At 43.5% G+C, this 18,957-nt stretch overlaps 2 protein-coding genes across 2 annotated transcripts; both read left to right on the top strand.

Annotated features, from left to right (window-relative positions):
* The first annotated feature begins 592 nt into the window (after window positions 1-592).
* Window positions 593-8,950, top strand: ntd5 (ntl-dependent gene 5). The gene is made up of 8 exons (XM_051406148.1): window positions 593-734; window positions 1,992-2,126; window positions 2,547-2,738; window positions 6,314-6,437; window positions 6,935-7,011; window positions 7,565-7,747; window positions 7,989-8,186; window positions 8,322-8,950. The coding sequence occupies exons 1-8, from the start codon at window positions 668-670 to the stop codon at window positions 8,402-8,404; spliced, it is 1,059 nt and encodes a 352-aa protein (XP_051262108.1). The 5' UTR covers window positions 593-667; the 3' UTR covers window positions 8,405-8,950.
* A 245-nt stretch (window positions 8,951-9,195) lies between these two features.
* LOC127366760 (mucin-17) lies at window positions 9,196-14,675 on the top strand. Its single transcript, XM_051406022.1, has 3 exons — window positions 9,196-9,266; window positions 10,233-12,746; window positions 13,399-14,675. Exons 2-3 carry the CDS (start codon window positions 10,257-10,259, stop codon window positions 13,747-13,749), a joined length of 2,841 nt encoding a protein of 946 aa, XP_051261982.1. The 5' UTR covers window positions 9,196-9,266; window positions 10,233-10,256; the 3' UTR covers window positions 13,750-14,675.
* Window positions 14,676-18,957: the final 4,282 nt, after the last annotated feature.

The following is an 18,957-nucleotide window of genomic DNA, read 5'->3' as shown; positions in this document are numbered from 1 at the left end:
CCTGATAACCAGACTAGATGTGAAATGTCCCGAGACCACTTGTTTTGATATCCTCCCTGTTTGTTCACATTGTGTACATTCCTTAAATAGGAAGAAGCATTCTTGCCTAACAAAAGCAATGCTACTCCCCTTGGACATTTAAGCGTTTTATACATTTCTAAATTAAATGCACTGTATGTTTATGCAGATAAAGTGCTCACAAACAGGATTAATTCTGCAATGCAGCTGAGGTAGACTATTTAGTTGTGACAAGGGTCCGTTTGTGTAAATAAATCAGTAGGATGAAAGATATGAGTCACAGCAGGCTGCATGGTAAGATGTATAGGAGGAGCACTCATGACGTCAGGTTCCAAGTCCATCAATTCCCTATTTGTATAACATTTCCTGTTTGTTTACTCCTGTTTGTTTATTGTGTGTGTGGGCAACAGCCATGTATATGTCATCCCCTTTATCTGCTGTCTCAACAGAAATGGGTGAAAGGTCTCTCAGAGTGGAATTTTCCTCAAATCTTTCCTCCTCAACACAAACCAGATGTGTGCTCCTGGGCTGTGCCCTCTCCCCCCCTTTCCCCCTTCACCCCCCTCACCTCCCCCTTTGTTCCCCCCTTCCTTAAAAATGCTGTGTCTGCTCGTCCCTCCCTCATATCGTCTGAGGCCTGGCTTCAAGGATGGACTGTGCTCTGCTGCTGCTGTCCCTGTGGGCTCTGACTGGAACTGTGTCCCTGCAGGACTCAGGTAAGCCCTCTGACTCCATTCATCACTCACACCTGAAAGATATCTCTGAACCCTGCATGCACAATAAACACAGCTGGATTATCACTAAATACTGGGAATAAATGAGGAAAGACCATTACTGAGTGTCCCCTTGCAGTCTAATTATTGAACAGCTGGACTTTCCCCTGCATGCTTTGTTGCTCTGTAGATTGTATTTTAATGTAAAGATGATCATGTAACTAGGGCTTGTGCAATTAATCCGTTAAACAGTTGCACTCATTTAAATTGCAATGGACTAACTAAAGCCTGGACTGTGCAACATATGTGTGCATGTTGAATTAATAATGTTTATGCTGAATTAGGAAAAAAGACTAGTCTGGATTGCAAGTACCATACATTACATGGGCTGTACATAGTTGTGGTTGGTTCAAATGGTTTACATATTTTAGTGAATGCAAATATATGTGTTGGATCATCTTTGACATTTCACACACCTTCCTAATTCTTCTATAATTCAGGTCCATATTTCATGAAATGCAGTAATTATTTAGTTTTCCAATATCATGGGTGCTCCATGTATGCACTGTACACCATGTCTTTGTGCTGTTCTAGGTCGATCAATCTGCATTCATACAGCACGTGTGTTTTCACATGTGCTGGGCAGAGTGAATACAGTAGCACACATGTTTTCTTTCTGAGAAATGAAAAATGGGGAACCCTATCTAACGCCCACTTTTCCTCCCCCACTCTCCCCCCTCAAATGTTCTGGACATTGAGGGTGTGTCAGTGTTGGCTTGCAATGTAAAGTAAGTGGTGGATTTGGTTTAATGATGTGTGATGTGATATAAATGGGGAGGTGAGGGAAATTAGGAGGGGTATATATTAAATTACTCCCATAGACTGAGCCTGTTCAAATATAAAGTGTATTTTTATACAAAGTGACTCAGCTGAGAAAACACACAACAAACACTATTCACAGAAGCAAGACAACACTCTCATTTATTTATAAAAAAACAAGATTGATAGCTGAATGGCAAAGAGTAATAAAGCCTGCCATCTAAATACTTACTCATCTGGCAACCTGGGTGGCAAATGTTTGCCCGGCCTTCCACACTGAATTTACTTTCCTTCAAACAGAAAACAAAGCAGAATTGGCAAACAAAAACTCAATTACGGCCCTCAGTGTTTGCGGTTTTTACAAGGGGGCATGAAAGGAGTAGAAGCAAACAAAGGTACAATTACTGTGATGGTGTGATAGTGTGTGTGGTATCACAACAGGGTCGTGTCCAGAGAGACTTCTGGGAGAGGAGAGGAGGAGGACGTGTCCTCGGCCCTGCAAAACTGACAGAGACTGTGGCAACAAACGGCAGTGTCTGTGTGACGGCCAGTGTGGTCTCAGCTGTGTGGCTCCAGGTAACTATTTGTATGCATGTGTGCCCTCAGTTGTCACTGTGAACACCACTGTGGGCTCAGCCATTAAAAGTGCTTGTGTGTGTGCATACGCAGCTGAGCCAACATACATCTGTGTGTGTGTTTTTCCTGGAAAATAAAATAAAAGCCTTGCTCATGCACAAAATCTGGGCTAAAATGCTGCCTATGTGAGTGCTGAACACAAGCTTTTTATTATGCTTGTGCATTGTAAAAAGAGGGCACTGTGCATGGATTCAGTTTGGTAATACAACCTCATTAAAGCCATTTTGAAATGGTTTAGTGATAACTGTTTTCATTTATTGTATACGAGGAACAATCCAGCACCTTCTGAGAATTATTTTGTTCCCTATCTCTTGCTTTCTCTCCTCACTCCTCCCTTTGGATCATCTCTTTTCTCCTCAGGTCGAACTTGTCCGTGGCCTCTAACCCCCAGTGAAAACTCTGTGGCTAGCCTCCTCTCTCCCACTCATTCCTTTTCTGCCCTGCTTGAAGTGCGCTGCAAGCCGGGATTCACATTGCCCAGTGGCTTGGATGCCACTATTCGCCGTTGTCAAGGTGACCGACAGTGGAGTGGGGATGAGCCCATCTGCACAGGTGGGTTTAAGTTCAACAAAAAAAATGTTCTGTCTCGCTTCATGTCAGGTCCCTTCATAACAGTCAGTTCACAGCACAGATAATGTACATCTGGAAGAATGTTGCTGTTGTATTTGTTATTGAAATTGAATATTCTCTCTCTTATTTAACAGTGTACAGTTCGTGTGTTTAGGTGATGATGTGGTTAAGGGTTAAACGCAGCTTTTGTTTTCTTTTTGTGTGCATGCGAGACAGACACACAGAGATAGGGAAGAGAGAGATATTCAGGAATGAAACCCCTCTGTGATTGTGTCGACTGAGACATTGCACAACTGGGACCTATTCTCCTCGTCACCATAGCAACCAGAGCTTTAGTTGTTCATATTGGCTGTCTGAAGATTTTACTGTTGAACTGTCGATAAGTTTAAAGAGGAGAGGACATTTGAACACACACGTGTGGGCATGAAGATCACATGAATGCACATGTACATATTTGTGTGTTATTTGTTTGTGCACTACAGCACAGAAACCTGTGTTTTCTGTTACTATATACATGTGTATGAATTTAGGCCATAGTTTGTGGTACATATTTGTGTGTTATTTGTTTGTGCACTACAGCACAGAAACCTGTGTTTTCTGTTACTATATACATATGTATGAATTTAGGCCATAGTTTGTGGTGTTTTTGTAATGGGTTGCATTGTAGACAACTCATAGACACAATTAGACTGTTTCTGTGGTATCCAGGGGTGGGCAAAATAAACTATACAAAATATACTACACCATGCTGCATAAAGCAATACAACAAAACCCCAAATTACAGCCTAAAATAGAATCAAGATGAATCACAACTTCTCAGCTTCAGTAAAAATCTAGGATTGTAAGTTCATTATAAGCTTCACATCTGCAACATCTTTATTTACCTAAAACCAAAATGTGACCAGGTTTGCTTTAATTAAAGATGCACCTATGTAGGCCACACAGCAGAACACAACTTAGCTGTAAATACATTTAAACAAATGTCTGAGCAGCTGAAGTCAATTCTTAAAGAAAACACAAAGGGCTGTGCATTGATTACAAGTTCATTTGCAACCAAAGTACCATTGTGCCCCGAGATAATCATGTGGTTAAACATTTGTACTTTCTGTCGGCCTAAATATAGAACAAAAAATGATAAATCCGAATAGGTGGCTTACAACAGGCAAAATTTGTTCTACTGCTGTGCTGCCTTATTACCTTTACCGCTGTGCTGTAAGACTGCACAGCAGTACATGAAATAAAGCCATCAATAACTCTTAGTATCTTGACACATCTCATCATCATAAAGCACCTGTAAGTTCTTTTTTTTCTTATTGCATGTGTCGACCTGAAAGCTGTGATAAAAAACAATACATTTTCAGCTTAAGTGTCCTGCTGCATTAATCACACACCTGGAGCGACAGTAAACATGCTTTCTTAGGAATCCTCAACCCAGCTGGGTCCCCGTCTCACCCTCGAGAGTTTGTATCTTATCAAAGATGTGAAATAAGGATACGATTATGAGCTCTCTCGTAGAGTATCCTCCTGCTGAGAGACGGGCAGAAGGTAGGTGGGTTTTGAACGTGTGAGAGCGTTTGCATTGTGTGTCCTTTGCATGTGTGTTAGAGTGTGAGTCGAGCTCCTTCATGCCTGTTGAGAGGCAGTGGGCGGCAGATCACTGTCAAAGTGGCACAGAGCTGCGTGCACACAGTGTGAGTGTGAGCTAGTGTGTGTCTACTGTGAGTGTGTGTGTGTGTGTGTTTATTGGAGAGAGGTAGAGAGGTAGATTTTTTCTGTATACATTAGATGTGTATGTGTGGAGGGCGGATTGCACATGTGTTACTGAGTGCTGAGTGTGTGTGTGTGTGTGTGTGTGTGTGTGTGGGCGACAGATCACAGTCAGGAGAGTCAGAGAGCTCTCTTGCTCATGCTGCTCCAGGCCTTTCGGTTCCCTGTTCTCCTCTCCTCTGCTCTCTTCTCTCATCCTCTTTTCCTCTCATCTCTTTCTCCTCTCATCCTCTTCCATCTGAGGCCTCTGATAAGGTCTCTTTCTACAATGGGAGCCAAGGACAAGCATGCAGCTCCAGGCTATGTAGTTTTTTCTGCATGCATGCGTCTGTGTGCATGTTTGCGGGAGAAAATCAGAGTACAAACACAACCTTTACATCTTTAGTCTCAATCTGTGTTTAACGTTGTTGTGTTCAAATGTTTTTTTTTTTAAAAGATGAATTTGATATACCTGCTTCATAGCAGTTTGGTGCTGCAGCCTGTGTGGGTGGCAGCAGTACGAGGCAGAAGAAGGGGCGATATGTGAAAACAGAACTCAGCTTCAGGCTCTCATCCACAGCCAAACAGACTCGTAACTCTCCCTCTCCCATAGGTCCCTTTACATTCTTGTATTAACGTTTCTCGGTTTCAGATACCTAAGACAACCCTCAGGCAAGAGCTGTCTCTGCCTTTTAAAGCTGTGTTCAGCTCCGAAACCCAGCGCTTGATGGAGCCCGGGTCGCTTCAGCCTCTCTCCAAGCACCACTCTTGATATTTATATTTCCACAAGCGCGAGGCACTCAAACTTCGAGGAATGAACATTGCCAGGTGTTATACAATCACAGATATAGCTGTGAGCTCGGAGAGGTGTGGGGCGGTGTTTCACCTGCATCGAACTCTGATTTATTACCTAAGAAGGGTTATTTCAACCTAAATAGAACAAGACATTTTGTGAAACGCCTCTGTGGGTACAGTAGGCAAACTAAATAACAACCTTGGTTAATACAAGTCAAATAAGGTAGCAGGATGGATGACTCTTCCTTTATCCATCCATTCTTTCATGTCCTTTCACAATTTTCTTTCTTTCTTTCTTCACATTCCTCTTTCTTTCTTTACTTTATGGCAGTAAAATAACACCCTTATCACAAACAGTCACAGACTGATTTTCTTTGTAGTCTCGTGGGTTATTGTTTGAATACACTAGGTGCTGTTTACTTCACAATCACAATGCACATTAGTTGCACACTGAGTGTTGCTGCATTTCTCTCTGAGGAGCTTTACACACCTCATACATCACTGCGAAGTAGTAATACTACAGTGTAAAAGTACTCCACTAAAAGTCCAGCTTTTAAGATATCCTTAAGTAGAGTACAAGTACAGAAGTACTGACCACAAGGAATCAGTTCATACCATTGTGTAGTTCAATATATAAGTTAATCTGCAAAGTAACTAGTAAGTATGTGGAGTAAAAAGTAAAATATTTGCATCGGAACTGTAGGAGAAGTGAGGAAATGTAGAAGTATTAAGTGGCATGATTTGGAAATGGGTAAAGTAACTGTACTTAAGCACGGTCCTTGTGCAGTCAGGTCTATTTCACCACTGCTATGGGGAGATGCAACTTTTCTGTTGAAGAAATGGAATAAAAGTAACTGAAGCCTAGTCTGTCTGTTTTTCTGCTGGCTTTGGGTATTTTTGTCTTCAATCCAGCTTTATTTGCGGTGGAGTATTTTTACAGTGTGGCATTGCTACTTTTACTTAAGTAAGAGATCTGATGATAAATCTGTATCCTTATGTTCTTCTTTGACCTTCAGAGGCTCAGCCAGCCGAACCTGCCGTTGTCCAAACCTGCCCTCTGCCCGAAGAAGTCTTGGACACCTTCAGCATCGAGGGCGACGCTACTGTAGGAACTTCCATCCGCTACAGCTGCCTGTCTGGGTGAGGGGGGGGAATGGGAGGTTCGGGTTGTGAGTGCGTAGGCAGAGGCTATGAAAACCTGAAATGATGTGAAGGTAGAAATGGAGGAAGTGAGAAGACGGGGATGGAGTGTGAAGAAGAGGGAGGGGAGTGGAGGGAAGGCTTGATTACAGGAGAGGTGTTGCAAAACGACGGATGATGAGCGATGAATGGCAGGGAATTCATTTTGATCTCCCAGCTGACGATCTCTCCATTGAGCTAACTAGGTCATTACAGTCTAATCTTGTATTGACTCCCCTTTACACACTGACTCATCCACAGGATAAGATGAGCCTGAGTGGATGTGTCAGCCAGAACTCTGCACACAACATTTAGACACTCTGAAAGACAGACAGAATGGAAAAAGGAATCATTTACACCTTTTTTCATCACTTTTATTTAGATGATGCTCCTTAGCTGTCAATACTGTACATGTCACACTGCCATCTGTCTCCATCAATCTCCCTTTTCTCCTGCAGGGTAGATATAGTGGGGAGCAGTGTAAATTTCTGCCAGGATAATCAGACCTGGCAGTATCCTCACCCCCTCTGTAAAGGTAAGTGTGCAGTAGTGTGCTGCACCTTGCACTGGCCATGTTTGCATGTATGTTGCTTCATCCTCATGCATTTTTCAAGGCTCCCAAGATGGAGCGGTGGTTCGTTGTGTGATCGACCGGACCTGGAGAGATTTGTGTGTTTATTTTGTGTACATTATATTGTTGTATGAATGTGTTCATGTGTGTATGTAAAAAAACGAGTGAATCAAGGAAGGAGACAGAAACACACAAGCCCCGTTAAGTATACCTCTTTAAAATAGCTACTGATCTATTTGGCAGTACTTTTCTGCCATCTTGTGGTCAAACCTGGTATTACATGGCCTGTTCCACAGTCAGGAACATTCAGGATGCTTCTTGCATCACGCTTAGAGGACTATGACTGACCCTGGCTTTTATTAAAACAAAGTAAAGATAAGATAAGAACAGACAGAGGCATTGTTGCATTTGTAAGCTCAAGCTCTATGTCTGTTTTTGGAGTAACTGCACTATATTTTAAAGATTAGTACATCTCCTGAATAAGCAGACACATAATCTGCTCCTTTCACTCTCTTAGAAGTGCACTGCCAGCCTCCTCGAGAGGTGGAGCAGGGCTATGTGGTGGCTGTTCAGAAGACTGAATATGATGTTGGCTATGACATCCACTACCTCTGTAAAAAGAACTTCCTGCTGGATGGACCTCAGAAGGTCACCTGCCTGTCAAACGGCAGCTGGAGTGCATCGCCCCCATACTGCAGAGGTGAGGACTGGTTCAAATGGCCACATCAGAAACATAATGTATGCATTTAAAGAGGTTACTAAGGATTCATTTAAGTCCATAAAGTCTTATGGAATGGCAAAAACGTTAGTTTGCATTAACACACACACACACACACACACACACACACACACACACATAATACACAGTATTGCGCATACAGGAATCAACACAGGAGTTTGCATTTGATGCTGGTATTACACCTTGTTGATCATTTTCACAGCTCGCTGTCTCATCCCTGCTGAGCGAAGCCGTGTGGTGATTGGTGGAGTGAAGCGGTGGCCATTTGACGTTACAGATGCCGTGGTTCCTCACGGGGAAAATGTGACGTTCTACTGCAAACATCCTCGCAAGCAATGCAGCTTCACTGCAACCCAGGCCTGCTTTGACGGACAGCTGCAGCCACCAGCGTGCTACCTTGGTAATAAACCTGGACCACCCATACAGGCCTTCCTATTCTTTATCTGTATCAGTTTCAGCATGTCAGGCACAGGAACATGAGGAGGGGACAGTTGGAGACTTTTGCAATATTCATGCACCTTCTCTTTGTTTTCAGAGCCCACATGGTTGCAGTATAAACTCTTCCCTCACCGGCTGGTCTCAGAGATTGAAGCATGTGAGTCCGGTGATGTGGAGTGACGACTTGCACATCCGACCTTTGACCCATCCAGCACTCATTAAACTGTGTCATACCTCCTGACACACCGACACCCACCACCCAGAGCAGCCCCTCCCCGCTCTGCAGCTTTGCTTCAACTATCTATGCTATGATTATGGTCTGTTAGAGTCTGAAATATTTTTCACAGCTCTTGTGGATCCGCAGGCTAAGCTGTCTATCCTGCGCCCATGGCCTTTGTCACTCTCTCCTGCATCCTATCAGACTGCAGGCGTAATTATAATCTGCAAACCCCTCAAGTAGCTATTACCTTCATCCTCATCCAGCTGGAGCCAATGCATACTGTAGATGCAATCCATAGGCCTTCATGATGATGTATATATATAATGCATTAATACATGCTATATCAGTTATGTTTGTGATGATTCCTCCATGTAGCCTTACTCATAATGGCTTGACTCTGTGATATCATATCTCACTGTGTGATCTTTCCTTTCTCTGTTGAGCATGACGCATCAAGTCTTGAGGCTTGTAAGTGTAAATTTGGAATAAAGTAATGTCAAAATGTTTTTTGCTCTCTGGCTTTCTTTTTTTTTTTCATGACACACAAAGTGCTACTGTGTGAGTTCAAGTCCATTTCTCTTCATCCTCTTTATCCCCCTCTTGCTTTGCTCCCCGTCTCTCTGACTCTCAGGCGCACAGAGAGTCTTTCTTTGCAGGCTGCAGGTTCAACCGTACTCATAGGCTGAACATGGCTACTGGTCGGACCCGGTAGGCTGCGACACCATAGCAACTCCCCTTGACCCCTCCCTCCCTCGGCATTCGCAGCATCACCCTTTACACTGCACAGTCATATTTGGTCCTCCGGAAATATCCTCAGCACGGGTAAGCCAGTCCCTATGCAGCGAGTCTATGGGTGGAGTATAGTTTTAAATACAGTTTTAAATGTATCGAAAGGGGGTTCGGTGCGTCCTACGCCGGCTCTGACAGCAAGGCTGAAGGAAAGTTGTCCTAAAGCTGCCGGGTTGCGCTCTCGGTGTCTCGGACCCTCGGCTCTAAAATGGCTGGCTGTAGGTCCGAGGGAGCTCCGGTGCAAAGGGAAGGATCCGCTCCGCACCGCGACTGTCTGTAAATATACACGTTTCTCTACTCCGACTGACGCGTTAGTGATGGTGATGTCCCAGGTCCGAGAGCTGTCAAGGCGCACACGCACCATAATAATATTTGCATTTCGGACCTAGGACTGTGCGTAATGGCGTCCTCCACGGACAGAGCACCTCGGTGTATATCCCCATACACATTTTCAGAACAGGCTCGTGTTTGCAAACCAAACGGAATATGAGTATTGTTGTTAAGCGAATATGAAACGAGACGTTGTGTTTGTTTGTGTTGCATGTGGACGATGGAAGTATGAGAGAGGAAATGTTATTTCGCTCACATCATTCGGACCCTTCTGTACTCCGGTGCGTTTCTGTGAATGATCGACGGGTCCGGTCGACCCCTCGGTAAGAGATTCGCTGAGCTAGAATTTAGGAGCATGCAAGGTAACCGACACAATTAACAGGACGGTCTGATGTGCTGGAGGAGGAGGGGGTCAAATGAGTCGATCATCATGTCGGACTGAGGAGTTGGGGGGGGTCTGCTTCAGACAGGCTGTTAATATTGTGACAAAATCATTGGCTTTTGCACTAAACTTGACCCCAAAAATCCCAATTGAGACAGTGAGTTTTTCCCAACAATCCCAGGATATTTATTTAATTCCCATCTTTTGCTACCATGAAATGTGTTTATTTTTATTCAGATTTTGCTACTCTTGAGTTTCTAATTTATTATTTTATTCCTATTTTATAGAAATATAAATGGGTATGCCCCAAAATGGATTCTCAGTTGGCTTCAGTCCTGACCAGTGGCAGCCTGGATGTCCAAAATGGCAGCCAGTGTGCAGAGGGATCAGGGCCAGTGACAGAGGTTTGTTTGGACCCAAAGGAAAAAACCTCACCCAGTACTGTACCAGGTAACCTCCAGCCCTGCTCTGTCAAAGCAGCAGTGACCATCAGGCAAGATGCTCTATCAATCAATGGGAAAAAGCCAGAGGTGGGCGGGACTTCTAAGCCAGCCTCTCAGGAAACAAGCAAGATTGGTGGGTTCAGACAGCCAATTACAGTAAAGACTGGAGTGCCTGTGTTGCGCAGCCGACCAATCAGACTCAAAATTGTTGTTCCCCCACGGTGCAAGAAGCCAATCACAAACTCTGCCATCAGCCTGACCAAAGACTTTGCTCGCTCACATTTTAGAAGACCTGTTTCGGTCGCATCTGGAGCAGTGATCACAGAAAAAAACAGAAGTAAAATCCAAATATCTGCTGTTAAGGTTAAAGAAGAAATCAAGGAAGTTACTTATCAAAAGACTGAGGACGCTAAACCAGAATCATTCCAAGAGACAGAGGCAGAGAGAGGGGAAAAAATGTGCAAAGAGAGACATGTTTCAGGTGCTAAAATCACCCTCACTGATAGGTCAGAAACTCCTTTAATTTCTAGCACAGCCACAGTTAAAATACTGAGTCAGCAAGGCATTAAAGTGGAAATGACAGAAAGAGAAATTGAAGAAAATATCCCTCTAGATTTGCATGACGTGGACTTGAAGTCTTGTAAGACGTTTGATGAGGTGGGCATGGAGGAACAGACCGAACCACTGGACCTGAGTTTGCCCAAGAAAAAAGAGAGGAGGTGTGGACGCTTTCTGGAGGATTCTGGCTGTGAGAGCTCGCTGATTATGGAGGTAGATGAATATGAGGGAGAAGGAGACCGAGACATAGTAGAAGAGGACGATGAGGGTGACGGAGACGGCTCTGTGCTGCGTATGGACGGCACAGATACACTCGAGGAATCTCTCCTATCTCCCTCTTTCTTTTCTACCTCTGTCTTTACCTCCCTCTCTTCGATAGATAGTGACACTGAAAACCTTCTTCTCATAGACGACCAGGGAATCCCATATACTCTCAGTCCAGACGGACTCAAAGTGCCGCAAGTCGATGCTTCCACGTCAGAGGATCCTCAGTCAGATCAGGCTAAGTCAACAGAGGTGGAAGGAGGGGGGTCACCGCAATTGGCCTCGTTAGCATATCCTAGCCTCAGCCAAAGTAAAGATAATGCACTAAATGCACCTTTGAATGATCTTTACGACTCACCAGCGCCTGCGACTGAGTCTCCATCACTAGGTGTTGATCAGAAAAAGACTCCAGAAGTCTTCACAAGTTTGATTACAAACTCAGATCCCTCTAAGGCTGGAGACTCAAGCATTAAATCTGTTCAGGCTGATGCTGTTCCTCCCCCTTCCTCTGGGATATCAGTCCCCACCCAGCCAATTCAGATCCTCACAAACCCCTCTACTAACGCCCCGATTCTCCTCCTGTCATCCTCCTCTTCTTCTCCTCAGCTCTCTTCCACTCCAGTGGGTCTCACGCTTCCCCTGTCAGTTACTCAGACCTCACCTGGTGCTTCTACTCCAATGTTCCTTCTCCTTTCATCTGTACCCTCCTCCTCCGGAGACTCTGCCTCTACCTCCACCCCTATCGCTGTCCTCGACCCCGCGACTGGTCAGTTGTCCCAGATCACAGCAGCCTCGGCCCCGGTCTCCCTGCCTTTGCCCTCTGGTCAGGTCAGCAGGCTGGGATCACCTCTGCCTGCGCTGTCTCACCCCGTCATCAGACTGAGCCCCAATAACCCCCCTGTCATCCTGTCAGGAGTGAATAATGTAAACTCTGGCGCTGTTCTCACCTCTCTTGCGGTCCGTTCGTCGTCTCCTGCTCTTCAAAACGACTGTCACAGCACAACTCCCCTCCTTCACATCAGCTCTTCCGATTCAAACTCTGGAAGTGAAGCCATATCTGCTGAAGAAGTCTCAAAAGAAAACAACAAGCCATTACCTTTTACAGAATCCTCTTCGCCCCCACAGCCTGCTAGTTTAACCTTTGACCCCTTAGCTCAGCCCAGCTCGGAGGCCCAATCACCAGCCTCAGAGACCGAGTTTGACCCGTCTGACCTGCACTCACATCATTTACCTCTAGATGACCATCTTTATTTCTCCAGCGCTGCTGCTCCTCCCTCCCCTCCCATCGGACCCATTCTCTCCTCTGATAAACTCGACCCCCTGAAGCCCCTCGACCCCCTAGATCCACTGGACCCTCTCTCTCCAGCAGCGTCCCCCAACACCATGGGCCCCCGCAGGGTGCTGTACTGCCAGCTGTGCCCACGGGTCTTCTTTTACCTCTCTGACCTTGAGCGCCACGCCATCACTCACTCGCAGAAGAAGCCTCATGTTTGCCAGCAGTGCGGCAAAGCCTTCAAACGCTCCAGCCATCTGCAGGTCGGTGGAAGCTAATTATAGCTATCATTTTATAAGCAATATAAATAATAACACTAGTCACTTGAACAGATGTTACAGCTTTTTAGGGAAGTGACTGTTCACACTGTGAACACAATTCTGACATTTAATCACCTTTTAAGTTGATATGTTGGCAAACAGCTGCTTAAATCCAGCATGGAGCAACATTAGCATTTATTTGGAGTCACCTGATGACTAAGTTTTACTCCTTTTCCTTTGAACTCTGGCTTTGGTTTTCATCCAAAGTATTTGGCCCTTTAGCTGCTAAATGCTCCACTGTGTTCGCCAGATTGCCAGGACCTTTGACAGTCTGCCGTTAGCTGCTGGGCAGAGGGTTTTTAGAGCTTTTTAGCTGAAAACAGCTGCTTCCTGCGGGCGAGGATGACACTATGAGAGTGCTGAGAGTGGACCAAAACACTAAAGCTGCTGGTAAATCACAATGTGCTGAAAGATACTACCAAGCTCTGCAGAGCTGAGGTGAACCACACAAGTCAGGTGTTTTTGTAGCTTCATCATTATCCCTTACACAAGTAGTCATGTGATCTATTGTTAATAAGGAAATATTGATTATTGTTGCATTAATAAAAGACTTGAGTGACATTTTCACAGATTTAAATAAAATTTTCCTCAACAGAGACACAAGCACATCCACACAGGCCAGAGGAACTTTGTGTGCCCCATCTGCGGCAAACGCTTCAGGGAGGCCGGTGAGCTGCAGCGCCACCAAAGGGTCCACACTGGAGAGAAACCCTACCAGTGCCAACTTTGCCACACGCGCTTCGCTGAGCGCAACACACTACGCCGACACACCAAACGCAAACACCCTTACCACCAAGTAGCCATGGAAATGCTGAACGAGAGAAAAGGAGCCGGCCGAGGAGACGGTGATGGCGGAACCGGAGTGCAGGAGGAAGAAGAGAGTGCTGAATGGTACAGCTCCACTGTGTCTAATTTGGATAACTCAGAGTCTGAAGTAGAAACGTAAAGAGTTGTCTGAACATATAGACTCCAAAGTGAAGGGAAGGGAAGGAGGAGGAGGAGATTAGGACGGTATCTCTGGTGAGACACTAAACTTTCCTCATTGATTAACATTCAAAAAAGGGAGCACTTGCAATATTTATGTTTTTAAGATAATTTATTTATGTGAATGTATATTATTCCCATTTCATTTAAAGGTCCAAAAATACAGCCTTCAGAGTCATACAGGATTTCCACATTAGCTTTCCTGTATGAAAAAAATTGCATATATGAAAGGGAAAGCTCATGTTTTTTTATGCAGGGGCAGAGCTAGAGAAATATTCATAGGGTGGCATGGAAACTTAAAGGGGTGGCAGAAATATATGCTGATTTAATCACAATCACACATATCAATATTTTATTGGAAAAGCCCCCAAATGAAGATATTTTAACTCAAAAACACAGTTGTGGCACACACCCCTCTAGATCCATCCCTGTTTCTATGCGAGTTCAAAATATTAATTAGACTGCTAACATGAAGTTGCATACCCATACAATCCATGATGTAAACCCTCAAGTGCTCAGAAAAGAAGGATACGTTATTTACTCTAAACAATTCTCTGCTCTTGTTGTATATATGAAGAGTCCTATTTGTAAGAGCTGCACTTCTGCACTATATTATGTGAAAGATGTAATCTATCTTTCGTACCGTCAGAGACACTGTGAGTCATTTGCACTTCTTTTATTTTAACTCAATATTCACTTTTTTATATTGTGAAAGAAAATGCTTACTTCTTTTGTTGCAGCTGATTTTATGTATTTAATTCTTATCATGTAAGAGTTTGACCATATGTTTTGATTTATTCTAACATAAACACTATATTCAGATTTGTTTTTGGTTTAATGTGAATTATGTTAACTTATTTGAATAAAATTTTGTCAACTGTAACTAAATCTTTGTCCCATCTTCTTTTCAGTCTTCTTCCACTTTGGTGTCTTTCCCATACAGATGTTAAAAGAATGGAAGTATATATTTTAAATTGGCTTTTCATAAAAAGATTTTAATCACATATAAATGTCCTTGGTAATGAACACTAGGGCCAGGGTCCATATCTGTCCTTTAATTTAAGCTGATCCTCAGAGTTGATTCTCCTCTCTACATTAATCACCAAAGACGAGACCAGACTTTACACGGATCTTTGTGAAGAAGAAAAAAAAATGAAGATACCTGATATATATCTGCTGGACTGCCTCCAGGGAGTAATTGAGTTTGTAAGACAGTCCTCTGTTTTTTGCACTCTCTCAATTTTCTGCTCCATTTAAGCCATGGAGCCTAACAGAGCTAAGCTCAAGATAAGTTATTAAATACTGTATCGCTCAAATGACCTGACTGGGTCCTCATGGCCGTCCCATTCCTTATTTCTGTGCGGGCCATTATGGGAACAGAGATGCTTTGGTATGCCGAAAGGCCTGCGCTAAGCTCCATTGTAACTGGGTTTGGCAAACTTACTTTTATAGAGGTGGTGGAAGGAGAGAGACGTAGATCAAAGGTTAACCAAGCAGATTCTGTGTGAATGGAGAATGTGCTGCTGAGAGACAGTCTGTACTTGGCGATAGTGGAGTATTTGCTCTGATAAAACAGTAAGAGCTGGTATTTAATGCATGTTTTACCTTTGCCATTTTACCTATATAACTTAAAACTCACAGGGAGTCTCGTTTTTTTAAAAGTATTTTTTAAAGTATTTTTTGGGGCTTTTTATTGCCTTTATGATAGAGACAGCTGAAGACAGACAGGAAAGGGGGGCAGAGAGAGGGGATGACACGCAGCAAAGGGCCACAGGTCGGATTCGAACCCTGGGCCTAACTGAGCTAACTGTGCGCCCCGACACAGGGAGTCTTGTTAGTTACAAAAAAGAATTTTAGGCCACAAAGAACTCGTAGGAAAATTGTGAATAACACAGATTAATACAATAAAGATTTTCAACTATAAGAGAGTTTGCATTGCCATTTATAGCAAGGTACATATTTAATGGATCGGTTTACATTTTTTCCTTACATTTGTCTTAAACAATACTCATGTATATTTTATTTACTGCTGGTTGCTGTAATTGTAATTGTTCCTTTTGTCAATACTGGCTGTAACAGTATTCTGTCCTAATGGGATTTCAATGTACAAGATGACGGACAAAATTCACAATCAAAATTCCGTCCTGAAGCTGAAGCTAATATGAATCTTCAGCAGTGCAAGTTTGACAAAACAGCTGGGTGTCTTTTTTGTCTTGTTTGTCTTTTTCAGTACAATTTCATACCAAAAAGACAGTAACTTTGGAAAAATCCCTCTTGATTCAAGGGCTAGTAGGAAGAACGATTACAGCAACAAATATATTTTTTACGTACATGATGTGGGATCTATCCTTTATTTCCAGTTGTGTTAGGCCACTGTGGGCAAAGCTGCAAATAAATGTTCAGGCCTTCTTCATGGTGATATTGGATTTACAAGGTTGTTGCATCAATGTGGTGAAATATCTTGATTTTGGTTCATTTTTGTTGAGCGCCTTTTAAACTGTCCTTACCCCCACAAGTGCGGAATCCATACATGTGAGGTAAGTGTGAGTTTGTATAGCTGAAAAAATAACACAAGCATTCTAAAATGTTAGTGATAATCACCTTAAATATATCATAGTGTAAGCAATTCAACTATATTACAATCTTTTTTTTTTACATGTTAAGATTTTATTCTAACTCCTTTTGTGTCTTTTTCATTGAAAGTCAATGTATGCCTGTAAATCACTGAAAACATTAATAATTCCAATAATTCATAGTTTTAAAAATGTCTTTCAATAAAATGTTTCTGGTCTACAGACATAAACAGAGATCATGTATATGGTCTGAGCTTGTCTCTACGGGATATATATATAAAGTTATGTCACTATAAATAAAACAAGGCAAACTCCAGAGGGTGCCAAAAACAAACATTCCCAACTGGTTATTTTGTCAATAAACGACTGCAACACTATATACTGTATGTTGATATCATGCTATTATATTACATTACCACAATATTACCACAATAGAAGATTTTATTTATGTCTCGTCCACACAATATCACAACACACAACATTATGATACCCTCCTCATCTGTCCCATGAAAGATGGGGCCTTAACCAACAATTGCTCCAAGCTTTATTGTTGTAGAAGTGCTACATACACATTATTGAGGTCAATCTGAGGGTTCAGCCATTAAATCAATCCTGTTCTGTCAGTAAAATAAATAAATTAATAAATTGACACAAAACAGACTCTGGTTCCCTAACTGACACCACTGGGCTGTTGCATCGCTGAGCCTACAAGGTCCTCAGTGCATGATGATGATGATGAATATTCAACCGGCCGAGTGTGTGAGATCAGCAGTCCAGCTGGAGATGTGTGTGTACAGTACATTATGTGTGTGGGTGCAGGGTTGGTAGTTGTCCAGATTGCACAGAGCTTCAAAGTGCTGTGACTGACAGACAGGTGGATGACGGATGGAGAGAGGACAGAAATCTGTGGAGTCTGTGTGTATGTGTGTGTGTGTGTGTGTGTGTGTGTGTGTTTGAAATCTGCCCTTGTGTGTGTGTGTGTGTGTGTGTGTGTGTGTGTGTGTGTGTGTGTGCGCCTGTGTTTGTGTTGCGTGAAGTGGAACGGGCAGCAGGGCTTCTGAGTGGCACAAGGCACATGGCCAAGTGATTGAAGTGATAAAGGTAGAGGAGGAGTGAAGAGAGGGACGGGAATAGATCCAGTGATGAACGAGCAGGGAGAGGCAGCAGATGTAATGAAGTGTGTTAGACTGGTATGTTTCAGCTTTTTATTCTCTTTAATACATTCGGCACTTTGATATGTTTGTTGTATATCCACTCCGTTGCATGATAGACGTCCCATTATTGCCACTAAGAGGTAAAATGATGGAAAGCTAAAGTAACCGTGGATGAATCTTGTTTTTGATTGTTGTTGCACAGTTCAGCCATGTGAGGGCACACTTACACTTATGATGTGCTGCATGAACTGGCTTATTCCTTATGCTGTCTCTCAGCTCTCTCAAATGGTGGAGGGATACTTATACCAGGGTGAAAGGCAGAAGACTGAGAGCTTCGAGAAAGCTGGATCTACATTCAAACTTTGCTGTTCCAGCAGCAAAGGCAGCAGATTTTTACATAAATGTGAAATCGCCCATGATTACTCATAAAGAATAGATTTATTCCAAGCTATATTATGCTTCTTATAGCCTGTGTTTTGCATGTGAGACCAGAATTACACAGAGAAATATGATATTTCACAAGGGAAAGGTTAACAGCGTGCAAGCCTCCTTGCCCACCAGACACAGTGCAGGATTAACACTATGAAGTCTGTGTGTGTGTGTGTGTGTGTGTGTGTGTGTGTGTGTGTGTGTGTGTGTGTGTGTGTGTGTGTGTGTGTGTGTGTGTGTGTTTTTGAGAGGGAGAGAGTGGGAGGGAGGGAGAGGAAGAAGAAGGGTAACAGGTGTTAATCAGAAAGGGTGTCCAGGCTGTAGAGGAGAGGGTGTAGCTGTGGAGGGTAACCAATTACATCACCTTTCCCTCAATAACGTGCCATGCTGTCAGTGCAGTCTGTGTTTATATATGTGTGTGTGAGTTTGTGCGAAATGCATTTGAGGGATAGCTGTCAAAGGTGAGATGTCATAATGATGAAAAAACGCAGCCGCACTGTGTAAATGGCACCTGAAATAGCATTTCGTCTGTAACCAGGTATTATATTAAGGTTCCCATTAATTTTGCGTTCCATTAGTTGTTCCATTTTGCTCCATGGCAACCATAATTGGCCCATGCAATGGTATCTCTGATTAGTGGATCTCCACGTCAGGGTCTTTCTTTCCACATCAGATAAAATGGCAGCGACCTCGGTTTTTTTCCTCTGTTTCCCTGTCAGCTGCAGCTCTCTTCCTGTCCCCGTCGTAAAGACTTCCCCCCTGTGTTGCGCCCTCCCTCCCTCACCAACTTTTGCAGTCTCCTCTGCCTCACCCTCTATACCTCCCCTCCCTGTCCCCCCCGTATGACCTGCTGAACCAGCACACACCGGCCTGTCTGTCAAATCGACAGAACAGGTGCTCCAGCTACGACCTCGCTTCCCCCATCTTTTCCCCCTCTGCTGCCCAAAGGCACACGCACACACACGCACGCACACACACGCACACACATGCATACACACGCACACATGTAGAGAG

Source organism: Dicentrarchus labrax, unplaced genomic scaffold, assembly GCF_905237075.1.
Source record: "Dicentrarchus labrax unplaced genomic scaffold, dlabrax2021, whole genome shotgun sequence".
NCBI lineage: Eukaryota > Metazoa > Chordata > Actinopteri > Moronidae > Dicentrarchus > Dicentrarchus labrax.
This window is presented reverse-complemented; position numbering and strand designations above follow the sequence as displayed.